The following is a 15455-nucleotide window of genomic DNA, read 5'->3' as shown; positions in this document are numbered from 1 at the left end:
TTCTGAGCGCCGAGGCGCCTGGCTGGCGCTTCTTGCTTCGATAGCGCCTCGCGCCTGGTAGGCTCCTCGCTAAACTCTTTTCGCCTGAGAGAAGCTTCGCTCTCATCTGAAGTTTCACGCCTGGCTGGCGCCTCGTGCCTGGTTAGCGCCTCACTCCTAACTTGAGTACGAATCTTGGCAGGTTTATGGAAGACTGACGAGACTGAAGAATCGTTGTCCGATGAAGATACTTCTTTCGGAGGAATCTCATATATGGAAGTTCTAGATTTCTTAACTGGTAGAAACGAATCCTTTCTTCTGGGAGGATCACTAGATAAGACTCCGACGACAGAAGCGATTGAATCCTGCATATCTCTTAAGATTCTCGTGGTTTCTTTGTTTGGGTCCAAAGGAGGGGAAGGAGAACAGTCTTTCACAGGTTCCCACGAATCCGCAGGAGAAAGCAACAGACTTTTTGCTTTCTTATTATCCGATGGCAATTCCTCCGGAAACTGTTCAGGACTGGAGTTTAATCGAGCTTCTTTCCAGCTCTTCTTCAGGGGGCGGGAAAGATCCGCAGATCTCCATCCTCTCTCGGGAGATGAATTTTCCGATGAAGAGAAACACTCACAGAGAACGCTTTTCCTGTAGCGATCTCTGGCAGTCTGAGGTGTTACAGAATCTGCCGAGGAGACGTCTGAATGGTGGAGATTCTCCACAACCTCCGTACGGCTTTTGACATTCCTTCTCCTCTGGGCTTGGGAGCTTGAAAGAGGTCTAGGCCTGGGAGCGTTGTGGAGCCGATCAGACGCCCCCTCCACTACACTGGGGACACTCAAATCACTATCCACAGCACTATTTAACTCACTATGCTTACCTTCTATAGCCGCCATTTTAAGTTCCATTTTCTTAAGGGCGGCTTTAAGATTTGCAATTTCTGATGCAGAATCCGTAGGATCTACAATGGGTGTAGGCACTGAAATATTAGAAGGAGCATTTATCATAGAAGAAGAGGGTACAAAATTACTTACTACATCACTAGAAAGAGAGCTAGGCATGGTTTTGGAAGAAGACTTCCTCAACCGGTCTCTTTCTAACTTCTTCAAATAAGAAGTTAGAGACTTCCACCCTTCAGCACTCAAACTCTCGCATTCGTGACAAGTGTTATCGAAAGAGCATTCATACTTTCTACACACTTTACACACAGTGTGAGGATCAACCGAGGCTTTCGGCATTCTCACCTTGCAACCCTCATTCACACACATTCTCACAACACTTCCAGAATCAGACATCATGAAGAAAAATCCAATCCAAATCCAAACAACGGTCCACAAAAGCGTATGCCAGTACAACGATCCAAATACGTCAACAAAAGGTCCAAAACAAAGATCAATTGCGATGCAAAAAAAAAAAAAAAAAAAAAAAAAAAAAAAAAAAAAAAAAAAAAAAATATCCAGCCGGAGAAACCAACAACGTTGTTGCTAGTAGCGCCAACAGAGAAAATCTGATAGAAAACGGGAATGGTTCGTATTCCTGCCACCCAGCAGCAGGGCGGTAGATCACCTGACCTACCTGTAGCGTGTGCGCGAAATTCGAAATTCTGTCGGGCAACGGAGTCTAATAGCTAAGGTAATAATATCTGACAGGTAAGTTGAATGTATAGAGACATTTCTGGGCTCAGCTCGTGTCGGCCTATGAAAGTATCCTTAATATCATTCTTTCTAGGTAAAATTAGCCTAAAATTACCAGAGAAAAACAAAATTAAGAAAATGTCAGTAAAACTGACTCGCTCACTCTTAAAAAGAAGTGTCGGTATGATAAAGGGGCGAGTGTGGAACACTACCACGAGCCAAACACCAATTAGAACTTCCTGTCAGAATCCCCCCAAGAGAGAGCTGATACCAACGGGCGATGCAGCCTCTACTACTACTACTAGAGGACGCCACGGACAGCAGCGCCCCTAGCGGACATCCTTAAATTTTAGCGCTAGCGACAAGTCGCCATTTTCTTGTGCTCGTGCTTTTCTGGATTTTATTCGTAATATCTACGATGGAACGCTCTGCAATTGCCACGGCTAAGTTAAGTAACTCATAAGTAACTTTTTACCTTAGTTTTATCTTCCGGTACCAGTATTTTCCTCTTAATAGGTCATATACGGTTCCCCGGTTGTCTCGTGGCGGCCATGCCGCCTCGTAAGAATTCCCGGTCCTCCATACTGGGACTTCTTATACTTATGGGCTTACGTTATCACATTCATTGTTTTACATCGAGTTTTAGCTAGTTCAGCCCTCCTACCATTCTCTTAGCTTGGTATTTAGGGCTATTATTATTATTTCCGGCCCAGCATCCCGGCTCTTGCTCTACATCGGCTATCGCTGGCTCCGAGTAGGCTCCTGTTTCTTGGAACAGTCTGCCTCCTCCTGGGCTTCTTTCTCTTTTCCTAAAAGTGTCTCTTCCCCCTTTCGATGTAATTTTATTTACTTATTTAGGGTGTTAGGCTAGCCTAGGTGCTTGTTCCATGTATTGGTACAGCTTGGTTCACGTGGCCCTACCACGGTTGTGTTGCTCGCGGCCTAGGCCACTTGCGGTCACGTGTTCCATAGCACCTTACCCTGCCCCTTCCCTCCCTCTCTGATATAGGGAGGAGCTGGGGGACCCCTTGGTTGTTATGACAACCTCATCGCCTTCTCTCACACTTTCGGAGGTGTCCAGGGGTCCTCTCAGCGGGGGGTATAGGGCGACCACTCTGAGGTACCGGGTCTCCATGCGGGTAGTTGGTGAGGCGGGGAGGAGTAGGCCATCCCTCCCCCCCTTTTTTCTCGCTCCCGCCGTGTTTCGCCGAGACCTTCCTCCTCCCCTCCCCAGTTGCTCAGCCACCTCCCTTACGATACGAAAGGAGCCTTCCGTCGCAGCCGGGGCACCTTTGGTTATAGGTTTCTGGCTCCGCTAGCGGGCAGGGTGGGCACTACGAGTGGTCGGTTGCTTGCCTACTATATCCTTATATCTCTCCCCCGCTACCGGAAGGGAGCTTACCCTTACCTACGCACTCTTCTAGTAGACGGGCGGAGAGAAGTTGTTTTATTTTTGTTATTTTAAGGATATATACCCTAATTCTAAGATATTTTACAATGAATTGTGTGTTATTATTATTATTTTATCAACCATCCCCGCCATTTTCCGTCGTGGTTTCCATTACCACCACTCCTAGTTGGTTGATTCTTGTGCTTCCGCCATCGGCGGAGCCATAGCCTATCTTCCAACCAAGTAATAAAATCCAAAATAAGAAAGAAACAAATAAAGAGAGAAATCAAGAATATCAGGTAAAAGAGAAAAGCAAACCACCAATGAGATATGCAGAGGTGTCAGCAAAAAATTTCAAAGCATCAGCTCCGAAATTCTACTCAAGAGATAATAACTGTATTTATTATGCAAGAGGATATTGCAGAAACGGAGAAAATTGCAGATTCAGACACAAAATTAATAATTATGATGAAGGAAGATCAAATATTATGGAAAAGTTGGATTTTTTTAATGTCAGAATTTCTGGAAATGAAAAAAAGAACAACATACCAGAACAGGAAAGAGACATGGGAAAATCCTTATTACTATCAGTATTAAATGAAGGAGAAAACACGCAAACCATCATAGTGATGAATGCGCAGGGTTTAGTTACGAGTAACTCAAAAAGAAAAATAGAGTACTTAGAAGAACTAACCCAAAATGAAAAGAAAATAGATATAATGAATATAAGAAACCTGGTATTCCCAAGAGACTGGGGAAGGGAATGATGATCAAATAAAAGGGTTCCAAACTTATAGATCAGATAGAAAAAATAGGAATCAAGGGGGAACCGCAATATATGGGAAAGACAAAAAACAAGGAAAAAAATATATGAGAAATATAGTAACTCAGAATGTGAACTAATAGCGGTAGAATTTGAATCTGAAAAATTGATGAACATAGTAATATATAGACCTCCTAATACTAAAGAGTTTGACTTAATAATTGAAAAATTGGATGATATATGTAGAAATCACAAGGACTGGACTATTCTCCTATCTGGTGACTTCAACTTTCCTTTCGTAGAATGGAAAGAACGAATAGGAGATTGTGGTTGTACTTATACATATAAAAAAGAGAGTAATAGTAGTGCAGAAGATAAGAGGCAATTTGAAAAGCTATTAGATATGCTACTAGAATACAACATTCAACAAATAAATCACCTGCCAACAAGAAAGGAAAAATACTTTAGACCTAGTATTTGTGAACGAGATGAATTATGTTAAAGAAATAATAGTTTATAATGCGAGTATTTCAGACCATAATGTCATAGAATTAACAGTTCATTCCAAAGCAAGTGAAAATAGAGATAAGCAAGAAATGAAAAAGTGGGAAGGATATGGAAAATACAACTTCTACAGTAAAAATAAAAATATAAAATGGTCAGAAATTAATGAAGAATTAAACAAAGATTGGGATAACATTTTCGTAAGTGATGACATAAGGGTAAATACGGAGATATTATATAAATATTGGAGATAATAGTGGAAAAATATATACCGAAGAAGAAAAGTAAACATCATTCATGCATACCAAGAGACAGAAGGATCTTGTTCCAGAAAATCAGAAAGTGGAAAAAAGGTATTGCAAAAGAAAAAAATGCATGGAAAGTTATAGAACTAAAAAGTAAGATAGAAAATGCAGAACAAAAGATTATACAATCAAAAGAAAATGAAAAACGGGACTTGGAAGAAAAAACCTATTAAATATCAAGCAAAACCCCAACTATTATACTCATATGCGAAGAAGATGAATAAAAGAAGAATAGAAATAGGCCCTCTGAGAATTGAAGGGAGATTAACGAAATGAAAAAAAGGAAATTGCAACATACTGGCAGAACGATATAAGAGAGAATTCACCCCTAGAATAGATAATGAAGATAATGATATAGAAGTAAGGGATGAAAATAGTGAATATTTAGCTGACATAGATATTAATGAAGCTGATATTGTGCAGGCTATTAATGAAATTAAAAATGGAGCTGCTGCAGGGCCTGATGGAATTCCTGCTATTTTGTTAAAGAAAGTAGTTCATTCTATCGCAAAGCCACTTGCAATATTATTAAGACAAAGTGTAGATACAGGCAAGATATATGATGAGCACAAATTAGCATATATTACCCCTACTTTCAAAAGTGGATCAAGACTAGAGGCAAGTAATTATAGGCCTGTGAGTCTAACATCACATATTATGAAAGTGTATGAAAGGGTAATGAAGAAAAATATTATGAAACATTTAATAAAAAATAATTTGTTTAATAAAGGACAACATGGTTTCGTACCCGGAAAAAGTACACAAACCCAACTGTTAGTCCACCGTGAAAACATATTCAAAAATATGAAAAGCGGAAATGAAACAGATGTGGTTTATTTAGACTTTGCAAAAGCTTTTGATAAAGTAGACCATAATATATTGGCGAAGAAAATTAGAAAACACAATAAAGTAGGAAGATGGTTAAAAGAATTTTTACACAACAGAAAACAGATAGTTATTGCAAACGACGAGAAATCGGATGAAGCCAAGGTAATATCCGGTGTGCCGCAAGGTACGGTGTTAGCTGCAATACTGTTTGTTATTATGATTGAAGACATAGACAATAATGTTAAGGATTCGGTAGTGAGTAGTTTCGCAGATGACACAAGAATAAGTAGAGAAATTACTTGTGATGAAGATAGGAACGCTCTACAAAGAGACCTTAACAAAGTATATGATTGGGCAGAGGTAAATAGGATGGTATTTAACTCTGATAAATTTGAATCAATAAATTATGGAGACAGAGAAAGAAAGCTATATGCATATAAGGGACCTAATAATGAGACCATCACAAATAAGGAAGCAGTTAAAGACCTTGGTGTGATGATGAATAGGAACATGTTATGCAATGATCAAATAGCAACTCTGTTGGCAAAATGTAAAGGCAAAAATGAGGGAATGTTGTTACGGCACTTCAAAACAAGAAAAGCTGAACACATGATTATGCTTTTATAAAACATATGTTCGTAGTCCACTTGAATATTGCAATATGATATGGTACCCACACTATCAAAAGGATATTGCACAAATAGAGAGTGTACAAAGGTCCTTTACAGCTAGAATAGAAGAAGTTAAGGACCTAGATTACTGGGAAAGACTACAATTCTTAAAATTATATAGTCTAGAAAGGAAGGAAGAAAGAACGCTACATGATAATTCAGGCATGGAAACAGATAGAAGGAATAGCAGAAAATATCATGGAACTAAAAATATCAGAAAGAGCAAGCAGAGGTAGATTAATAGTGCCCAAAACTATACCAGGAAAAATAAGGAAAGCACACAGGACATTAATCCACTACGCACCAGCATCGATAATGCAGCGTCTATTCAATGCGTTGCCAGCTCATCTGAGGAATATATCAGGAGTGAGCGTAGATGTGTTTAAGAATAAGCTCGACAAATATCTAAACTGCATCCCAGACCATCCAAGATGGAAGATGCAAAATATACCGGAAGATGTACTAGCAACTCTCTGGTAGACATTAGAGGTGCCTCACACTGAGGGAACCTGGGGCAACCCGAACAAGATGTAAGGTCTGTAAGGTAAGGTTACCACACGTATTTTGGCGGGGCTCTGGTTTTATCTAACTTTATCGCTCCGGCACCAGCGGAGCATATGTTAGGCTGTAAGTGTTTACTTGGTACTCATGACTTTTTCACTTACAGGCTACCAACTGCCAGGGTCCCAGCCTGTAATGCGACGCTTTACGACCCCTGTGGACATGACGAGTGCAGGTCCCACGCCCCTTGTGCCACGTCGTTCAACGAGTTGATCGTCTGGCACCCTGAAGCCTGCGCCATATGCTACGACCTAGTCGGTCAGCTGGGAGATGGGGTAAGTCCATTATAGACTTACTTATGATTTTACTAACAACTTCTAGTCGTAAGTTTGTTAACCCCGTTCCACAATTGGCAGCTAATCTCACCTTTCTTCAGGCTAGCGGTGTGAGGGAAGTCGCCCTCGCCACCCTGAAAAGCGTGGGGTGTGCGCTTGGGAAAAAGGGAAAAACGCCGCCAAGGGCCAGCCCTACATTTTGGATAGGAAGCTGGCCATCCAGATCTTCCCCGCGGGCAAGTCGACGGGTTACGTCGACCCCTTGTCCGCTGCCCCACTGATAGCCTCCATCCAGCAAGACCTCCAGCAATCGTTTGGGGTCGTAGCCTCACAGGAGTCGGTTCCGGACGTCGCTGCCCTGGACCTTAACCTAGAGCCCATGGCGGTAGGTGGGGAGGATTTGTTGGTTGAGGTAGGTATGTCGGGCGCCCAAGGTCTTTCCTTGGGCGCTCCTGGATCTCTCCTGTCCCCTCTTCTTCCGCTTCTTTCCAAGGCTTTGCGGGATCCGAGATCCCTATTCGCTCTCCCGCTCTCTCTGTACCTCCTAAGGAGAAGGGAAAGAGAGAACCGAAGACCTTATCTAAGTCGACTTCTAGGAAAGTCGTCTTCGTCGGCTAGGAAGTCGGCGACTGCCTATGCCGATGCGGTGAAGGCAAAGCCGGGCTCTTCCCAATCGAAGAGCTCCAGAAGCAAGGCTTCGAAGGAGAAGGCTCGCACTCCCACCGAGTCACTGCCTTCTTCTCCCGCCTCCGCTGCTTCCACTCCGGCTATGCCGGCAGGGGTAGCAAGCACCAGCACCTGCGATCCCTCTACTGTCTCAGCAGGGGTGATGGAACAGGTGGGCGTGCTAGTAGGCTCCCAAATCTCCGCACTGGGAACGCGGTTCGAGCAGATGTTTGCCCAATTGTCAAACAGTCTGTCTCAAACTGGACAGTCAATCCAGGATCTCTCTAATAGAATGAGAGAGAATGAGGACCGAGTAGCTGGGCTAGCTCAGGCTCCTCCCCCAGTGCTCCCCTGCATCTAGCACGGGATTCTTCAACTTCCACCTTATGACTCCTTGCCAGCTTTCTCTATGGAGAACCCATGGAGAGTAGCTGCCTACGCTCCATTCAAAGACGGAATGATTTCTATCCCGGAGTGTGGAACTCGAAGGATTGAGGACTTCGAGTTCTACCCTCCGGGTCTGTCGCAGCCTTTCATCGGGTATGCTAGGCTGACGCCAACGGCTCTCACGAGAGAAGACAAAATCTCTAAGGAGTCAGTTCTTTACAGTAGAGATCACGCCCAGCGGGAATGGGTTCACTGCTTGAGGACTGGGAGTGTACTAACACTAAACTCCAGGCCTACAAGAGTCCCTTCACTATTTTCGCGACGGAAGAGGAGGTCTCTCTTCCGTTCGCCACGAAATTGGTGGAGAAGTCTCTTCAGGCAGTCCTCAAGGATGAGCCCATTCCACAGTTGAGGGAGGCGGAGTCTACTTCTCCTCTCTTCCCCGCCTTCGGAGAATTGTGGGAAAACCTGCCAGCTACATTCACGCTGGGTAAACTCAAGCCGGACTGCGCCATGGACCAGTTCGGTGAGAAGTTACCTAGGCTGCCGGATTCCCTAATCCAGGCAGAGTTCGATGCGCGAACTAGGTTTGGCAGGTCCCTCAATTCCCTCATCATTACAGAAATGGCTGTCTCTTTCCTACGCTACGGAACCGCTGTTCAAGATTCTGGCGAAATCTCAGTTTCAGACGGTTCTGACGGACGCTTTTGACTTCTTCCAGGCTAGGAGGAACTGCCGGAAGCATGTCCTACAAGAGTGCACAATCAGGCATGAGCCTAATAGACTCTTGGCTGCAAGCATGTGGGGAGCGGATCTCTTCCCAGAGTCCGCAGTGAACGAGATCCACCACGAAAGCTGCTAGACTCAACCAGAGCCTTAGAGCTAGGTGGGGTATTTCCTCAAAGAGGAAACAGGAATCCGTTCCCACTGCTGGCAAGAAACCAAAGAAGGCTGGTAAGAGGTTCCAGCCTTATAAAAAACTCCAACAAAACAGCAGCAATTTGTGCAGGCAGTCCCAGTTACCCAACAGGGACAACCTTCCACCTCTAAACAGAACCAACCTTTCCTCCTGGTGCCCCAGCAATCTCAACCATCCACTTCCTACGCTATCTCGCCGGCCTTCAACCCTGCTTATGAGGCTCAAGGCTACTCTCAACCGAGAGGTAGGGCGAGAGGTTACTTTCGTCAGCGTGGCGCAGGAAGGGGCACGAGGAGTAGACAGTTCAGAGGAGGGCGTGGTGGCCAACCGCCCATCAGCAATGAGGCTCCCCAGGTAGGAGGGAGGCTGTTCCTCTTCCGCCACAGGTGGGGGTTCAGCAATTGGGCACAGAGCATAGTGTCCAAAGGATTAGGCTTGGGAGTTGGATCAAAGATCCCCCTCCAATCAAATCATTTCATCAGGTACCGTCAAAGGAATTGATAGATTACGCGGAAGAACTCCTTCAGAAAGGAGCTATTGCGAGAGTCAAACATCTAAAATTTCAAGGGCGCTTATTCAGCGTGCCAAAGAAAGGCTCAACAAAAAGAAGGGTAATCTTAGACTTGTCAAAGCTAAACTCTTTCATTCGCTGCGACAAGTTCAAGATGCTTACCCTCTCGCAAGTAAGGACCTTACTTCCGCCGTGGAGCCGTCACATGCTCCATCGATCTACAGACGCATACTATCATATCCCTATAGCCAGGCACTTCCGCCCATTCCTAGGATTCAGGCTAGGAAATCAGACATTCTCATTCAAAGTGATGCCCTTCGGTCTGAATGTAGCCCCCAGGGTATTCACAAAGATAGCAGAAGTGGTTGTACAACAATTGAGAGCTCAGGGAATCATGGTAGCGGCATACCTCGACGATTGGTTGATCTGGGCACCAACAGTCGAGGAATGTCTCGAAGCTACCAAAAAGGTAGTTCACTTTCTGGAACATCTGGGGTTCCAGATAAACAAAACGAAATCCAGACTTACTCCGGAATCTCGTTTTCAGTGGCTAGGAATCCAATGGGATTTGTCTTCCCACAATCTATCAATCCCAGTGGCCAAACGGAAGGAAATAGCAAAATCTGTCAGGCAATTCCTCAAATGCAAACAAACGTCAAGAAGAAACCAGGAGAGAATCCTAGGGTCTCTTCAGTTTGCTTCGGTAACAGATATCCTTCTGAAAAGCAAGGCTGAAAGATATAAATCGAATTGGCGGTCAAAAGCAAACTCCAAATATCGAGACAAGTTGTCAGTAATTCCACAGATCCTTCGCAACCAACTACGGCCTTGGTCAAAAGTAAAGAAAAACTTAGCCAAGAAAGTACCCCTTCAATATCCCCTCCCAGTGCTAACCATTCACACGGATGCATCCCTGTCCGGGTGGGGGGGATACTCTCAGTTCAAACAGGTTCAGGGGACTTGGTCAGTTCAATTTCGCCAGCTCCACATAAACGTGTTGGAAGCAATGGCAGTATTTCTGAAGAGACTGCTTCCCCGAAGAAGTCTCATCTAAGGCTAGTTTTGGACAGTGCAGTGGTAGTTCATTGCATCAACAGAGGAGGGTCCAAATCCAAACATGTGAACCATGTCATGATAGCCATCTTTGCATTAGCAAACAAACACAAATGGCATCTGTCTGCCACTCACCTGGCAGGAGTAAGAAATGTGATAGCAGACGCTCTGTCCCGGTCAGTTCCTCTGGAATCAGAGTGGTCTCTGGACGTCGGGTCATTCCAGTGGGTAAGCCGGAGAGTCCCAGGTCTCCAAGTGGATCTCTTCGCCTCACAAGCGAACCACAAGCTCCCTTGCTATGTGGCCCCCAACCTGGACCCTCTGGCTTATGCCACGGACGCCCTGTCGTTAGATTGGAATCAGTGGAGGAGAATTTATGTTTTTCCTCCAGTGAATCTTCTCTTGAAAGTCCTAGACAAACTAAGGTCTTTCAAAGGGATAGTAGCTCTGATTGCACCGGACTGGCCCAAGAGCAACTGGTATCCTCTTCTCTTGGAATTGGGTCTCCGACCTCAACGGATCCCCAATCCCAAACTATCACAATCAGTACAAATGAGGACTGTGTTCGCTTCCTCAGGAACTCTCCAGAACCCTAACTTTATGGACTTCATGAAGTTTGCGGCTAATAAAGATGCTGACATTGATCCACAGAATATTCTCTTCCTAGAATCAGATAAGAGAGAGTCAACCATTAGACAATATGACTCAGCTGTTAAAAAATTAGCATCTTTCTTGAGAGAATCGAACACTACAACCATGACAGTTAATTTGGCTATATCCTTTTTCAGATCCTTATTTGAAAAAGGTTTAGCTGCTAGCACGATTACCACTCATAAATCGGCTTTGAAGAAAATCTTTCAAGTAGGTTTTCAGATAGATTTGACTGAATCTTATTTCACATCTATCCCTAAAGCCTGTGCTAGACTTAGACCTTCCCAGAGGCCTACTACAGTTTCATGGTTCTTAAATGACGTCCTCAAACTAGCTTCAGATACTGACAACTCATCTTGTACATTCATAATGCTCCTGAGGAAGACATTATTCTTATTAAGCCTAGCCTCAGGAGCTAGAATTTCAGAACTGTCGGCTCTATCCAGGGATGCGGGTCATGTGGAATTCCTCCCATCAGAGAAGTTCTACTTGCTCCGGATCGTAGCTTTTTGTTTTTAGCCAAAAATGAAGATCCTCTTGCAAGGTGGGCCCCTTGGAAGGTTATCCCACTTCCACAGGATCCTTCTCTCTGCCCAGTATCACTCTTAGAGCCTTTCTATCTCGTACTTCTTCTAGATCCTCAGGTGCTCTCTTCATGAGAGAAAAAGGTGGTACTTTATCAGTTAAAGGCATTAGACAGCAAATCCTTTACTTCATTAAACAAGCCAACCCTGAGTCATTCCCAAAAGCACATGATATCAGGGGAGTAGCCACCTCAATTAATTATTTCCAACATATGAACTTTGAGGATCTTAGAAAGTATACTGGATGGAAATCCACCCGACAGTCTTTAAACGGCATTATTTAAAGTCCTTGGAATCTTTAAAGTTTTCAGCAGTAGCAGCGGGAAACATAGTTTCCCCTGATACTGTTTAGTAGTTGTAGTATAGATCCAGGTCTCCTTTCTACCTACATCAACCAACATGCCTCACCCTATCGTCAGGCTACTCAACATCATAGCCTTAGCCGTTGTATCATATAGTGGTTTGTCCCTTATTTTTTTGCTAGGGACATCCACATTTGTACTGATAATGTACTTCAGTGTACCTTACCCTTATTTTTTATGCTAGGGTAGGACACAATATGTTTGTATATATTCACCATTTTATGTTAATAATGAACTTCAGTCACAATGTGTTTTGTATATATTTTGGAATATTTGTATTGATGATGGATTTCAGTGTACCTACCCTTATTTTTATGCTAGGGTAGGACACATGGGTGTATATATTTTGGAATTTTGTATTTTTGTTAAGTAAATCCCAATTTTTTCCTTATTTACATGCATCTTTGTAATTTACTTTAATTACCATTTAAGTACTTTTAGATTACTAACATTTTATTATTTTACTATTAAAATAAGTTAGTTTAAGTGCTTAATTTGTATGCTGTAATTGATTTACTTATATTATATCCATCATTTTAAATTGTTTTTCATTGTTCCCTTTTCCATCTTGTCTGTTTCTCTGGTACTCTTTCATAGGCCGACACGAGCTGAGCCCAGAAAATGGGATTTTGACGAAGGAAAAATCTATTTCTGGGTGATTGGCTCGTGTCGCCCTATGAAACCCCCCTTTTTTATAGTTTGTTTTCCCCCCCTTGCAGGACAAGATGTATTTAACTGTTTTATTTAAGGATGTCCGCTAGGGGCGCTGCTGTCCGTGGCGTCCTCTAGTAGTAGTAGTAGAGGCTGCATCGCCCGTTGGTATCAGCTCTCTCTTGGGGGGATTCTGACAGGAAGTTCTAATTGGTGTTTGGCTCGTGGTAGTGTTCCACACTCGCCCCTTTATCATACCGACACTTCTTTTTAAGAGTGAGCGAGTCAGTTTTACTGACATTTTCTTAATTTTGTTTTCTCTGGTAATTTTAGGCTAATTTTACCTAGAGAGAATGATATTAAGGATACTTTCATAGGGCGACACGAGCCAATCACCCAGAAATAGATTTTTTCCTTCGTCAAAATCCCTTTTTTTCCGCTTCGGCGCTCACTTGTGAATGCCGCCGGCATACGGGAGAAGATTTTTAAAATACCGCTTCGGCGTTGAAGGGTTAATTTAACCCAACCAGCTTTCACCAAAGGCACATGTTATCCATTTAAAAAACCAAAGGTTTGTTTGTATCCTAGTAAGAACAAATGTGAACTGAAAAAACTGATAAAAAGAAACTTTAATCATTGTACATTTTACAAAGTCCTGTCTTGCCACAGAATGCTGTAAAATACTCACCTTTTTAATCTCATATCCCTTAAGTTGTTTAGTGGATTCATCCTTATCCTTATCTTTTGTTTGGTGCACATCTGACTTCCTATCAGTAGATTGAGGTACACAATCTTTGTCTTTCAACTTTTTTGAATCAGACTCAATGTTTTTCCTTTTGGATTCAACCTCCAGTAGAGTTCGAGTCCTGACTCTATTCTTTAATTTTGTCATCCTATCACTTTTATCTTGGTTTTCTATCTTCTCTGCATCACAGTTACTTGATTTGCTAGGTTTTCTTTTAAAATCCCAAGACTTGAAACTTTTCTGTTCATTTTCTGATACAGAAAAAGGTAATATCAATTTCTTGTGTGACGAAGTGACTGCCTTATCATCATCATCATCATAATCATCATCATCCTCTGCATTTTCCCAACTACACTTGACTTGTTCACAGTCAGAGGTTTCTGGCTCAATTTTAACTTTTATATTTTCCATTGCTTAGTGCTACTCTATAAAGCACAATGTTTTACAAACTTGAGATCCAAATCTATACAAGAATAGGAGATACCCAGTTCCATTTCTTTCTCACATAACATGAGAGTGACTATAAAATCAGCTTACTATTTAACTATAATTCACTGTCTTTATCTCATATAAAAATTTAGAGAACTTATTACAACACTTCACATAGGGAAATCACTAACTGTAATAAATACAATGTTTCCATAACTAAATGGTTTTTGTCCTTTCAGCCATTTTTTCCATTTAGCATATGAAACATTACGTCACCAAAAACATTGTAGTATTCAGTTTTTAAAACTACACTTGGAATATTACACCAGTAGCACCAGTCAATTCCAATAAATCTGACGGGATACACAGCCATAAGTCATCTCCTCTTATCACTCATGCACCTGGAAAATAATATCAGATTTAATAACTTCTGGTATAGAGTGTTCAAATTTTATATTACGTACACTTCATGCTACTTTACTCTGGTAGTCAAGAAAAAAGTTGCATTGTAATCATGGCCAAGAGTGAACCTCACTATTAAATTAATGTTGTTGTTATTATTATTATTATTGTCTTATGCAATATAATAGCAGAATTTACAGAACTGATCTTATATAGAATTCTCTAAATAATTCTAATGACTTGCTTCCCTGGCACACTGGTATGTATTTCTAAGCAGCTGTACGATGTTCATCATTTTATCAGTCATCAATGGAATTTCGGGCTGGTGTCATCAAAGACGGCAAGTCAGGGACAGGCTAAGAGATGTCAGTGGGTATTCAGGTGTCTTATAGATCGGGAACAGGCTGTAGTTGACAGTGGTCAATCTGTATGCTGTTTGGCAGGGGTCAATCTGTTTTTTTTATGATTCTTTCAGGTTTCTTGAGGATATCTAAAAGTTTTGGCCACCTTGTTTGGCCATCATTGGGATGGGATCACTATGTGCAATGAGCTACTTTGGCGGGATTCGTGCTATTTTTTGCAGTTAGGTGGCTTGTGGAGTCTGATACCCTAGTATTTTTCATTGGATGCTGCGTGATTGTCTTCTCCATAGGCAGAGCCTTATTCTCATTGGCGATATGGAGGTCTTCTTGAAGGATGTGCTGCTTGGTCGTCCTCAGGGTGAGAGCCTGTGCTTCAATCACCCTCAGGATTTCAAGGGACATCATCAGATTGAGAGCTAAAGCTTCTATCACCCTCGGGATCCCTTTGGTGCAATGGTTGTGGTAAAGAGTTGTCTGCTGCTCTCCTGACAGCAGTGGGGAGGAGGAAGGTCTCCTGTGTGATATTCATACAGGTCTTCTCCGTCCCGATGTGCAGCACTTCTAGGATTTGCAGATGTCATATATCAGGTGCTGTGTCAATAACTTTAAAGTTCCTGACAATGTCACAATGGTGGATTTATATGTCATGCGCTACATGGTTGTATACTGTATCTTCCTGAGCGTGACAGGAAAACCTCTTGGAGAGGAGTATCGTCAAGCACCCAATATAAGACATCTGCAAATCTTAGAAGAGCTGCACTTTGGGTGGGAGAAGCCTCCTTCCCACCACTGTCAGGGGAGCAGCATACAACTCCCTATCATAACA

The 15455-nt window shown here is 42.7% G+C and overlaps 1 protein-coding gene across 1 annotated transcript in view; it reads right to left on the bottom strand.

The window, feature by feature from the left end:
- The window catches only part of LOC135201862 (uncharacterized), a 193279-nt gene extending 178555 nt beyond the window's left edge, over positions 1–14724 (bottom strand). The window contains exon 1 of the mRNA XM_064231162.1: positions 13380–14724. Coding sequence (XP_064087232.1) covers positions 13380–13847 — 468 coding nt within the window. The 5' untranslated portion in view covers positions 13848–14724. The remainder of the gene's footprint in view (positions 1–13379) is intronic.
- Positions 14725–15455: the final 731 nt, after the last annotated feature.

The sequence above is a fragment of the Macrobrachium nipponense genome, chromosome 28 (genome assembly GCF_015104395.2).
Source record: "Macrobrachium nipponense isolate FS-2020 chromosome 28, ASM1510439v2, whole genome shotgun sequence".
Lineage (NCBI taxonomy): Eukaryota > Metazoa > Arthropoda > Malacostraca > Decapoda > Palaemonidae > Macrobrachium > Macrobrachium nipponense.
Note: the sequence above shows the minus strand (reverse complement) of the source record. Positions and strands in the feature narration are given on the sequence as shown.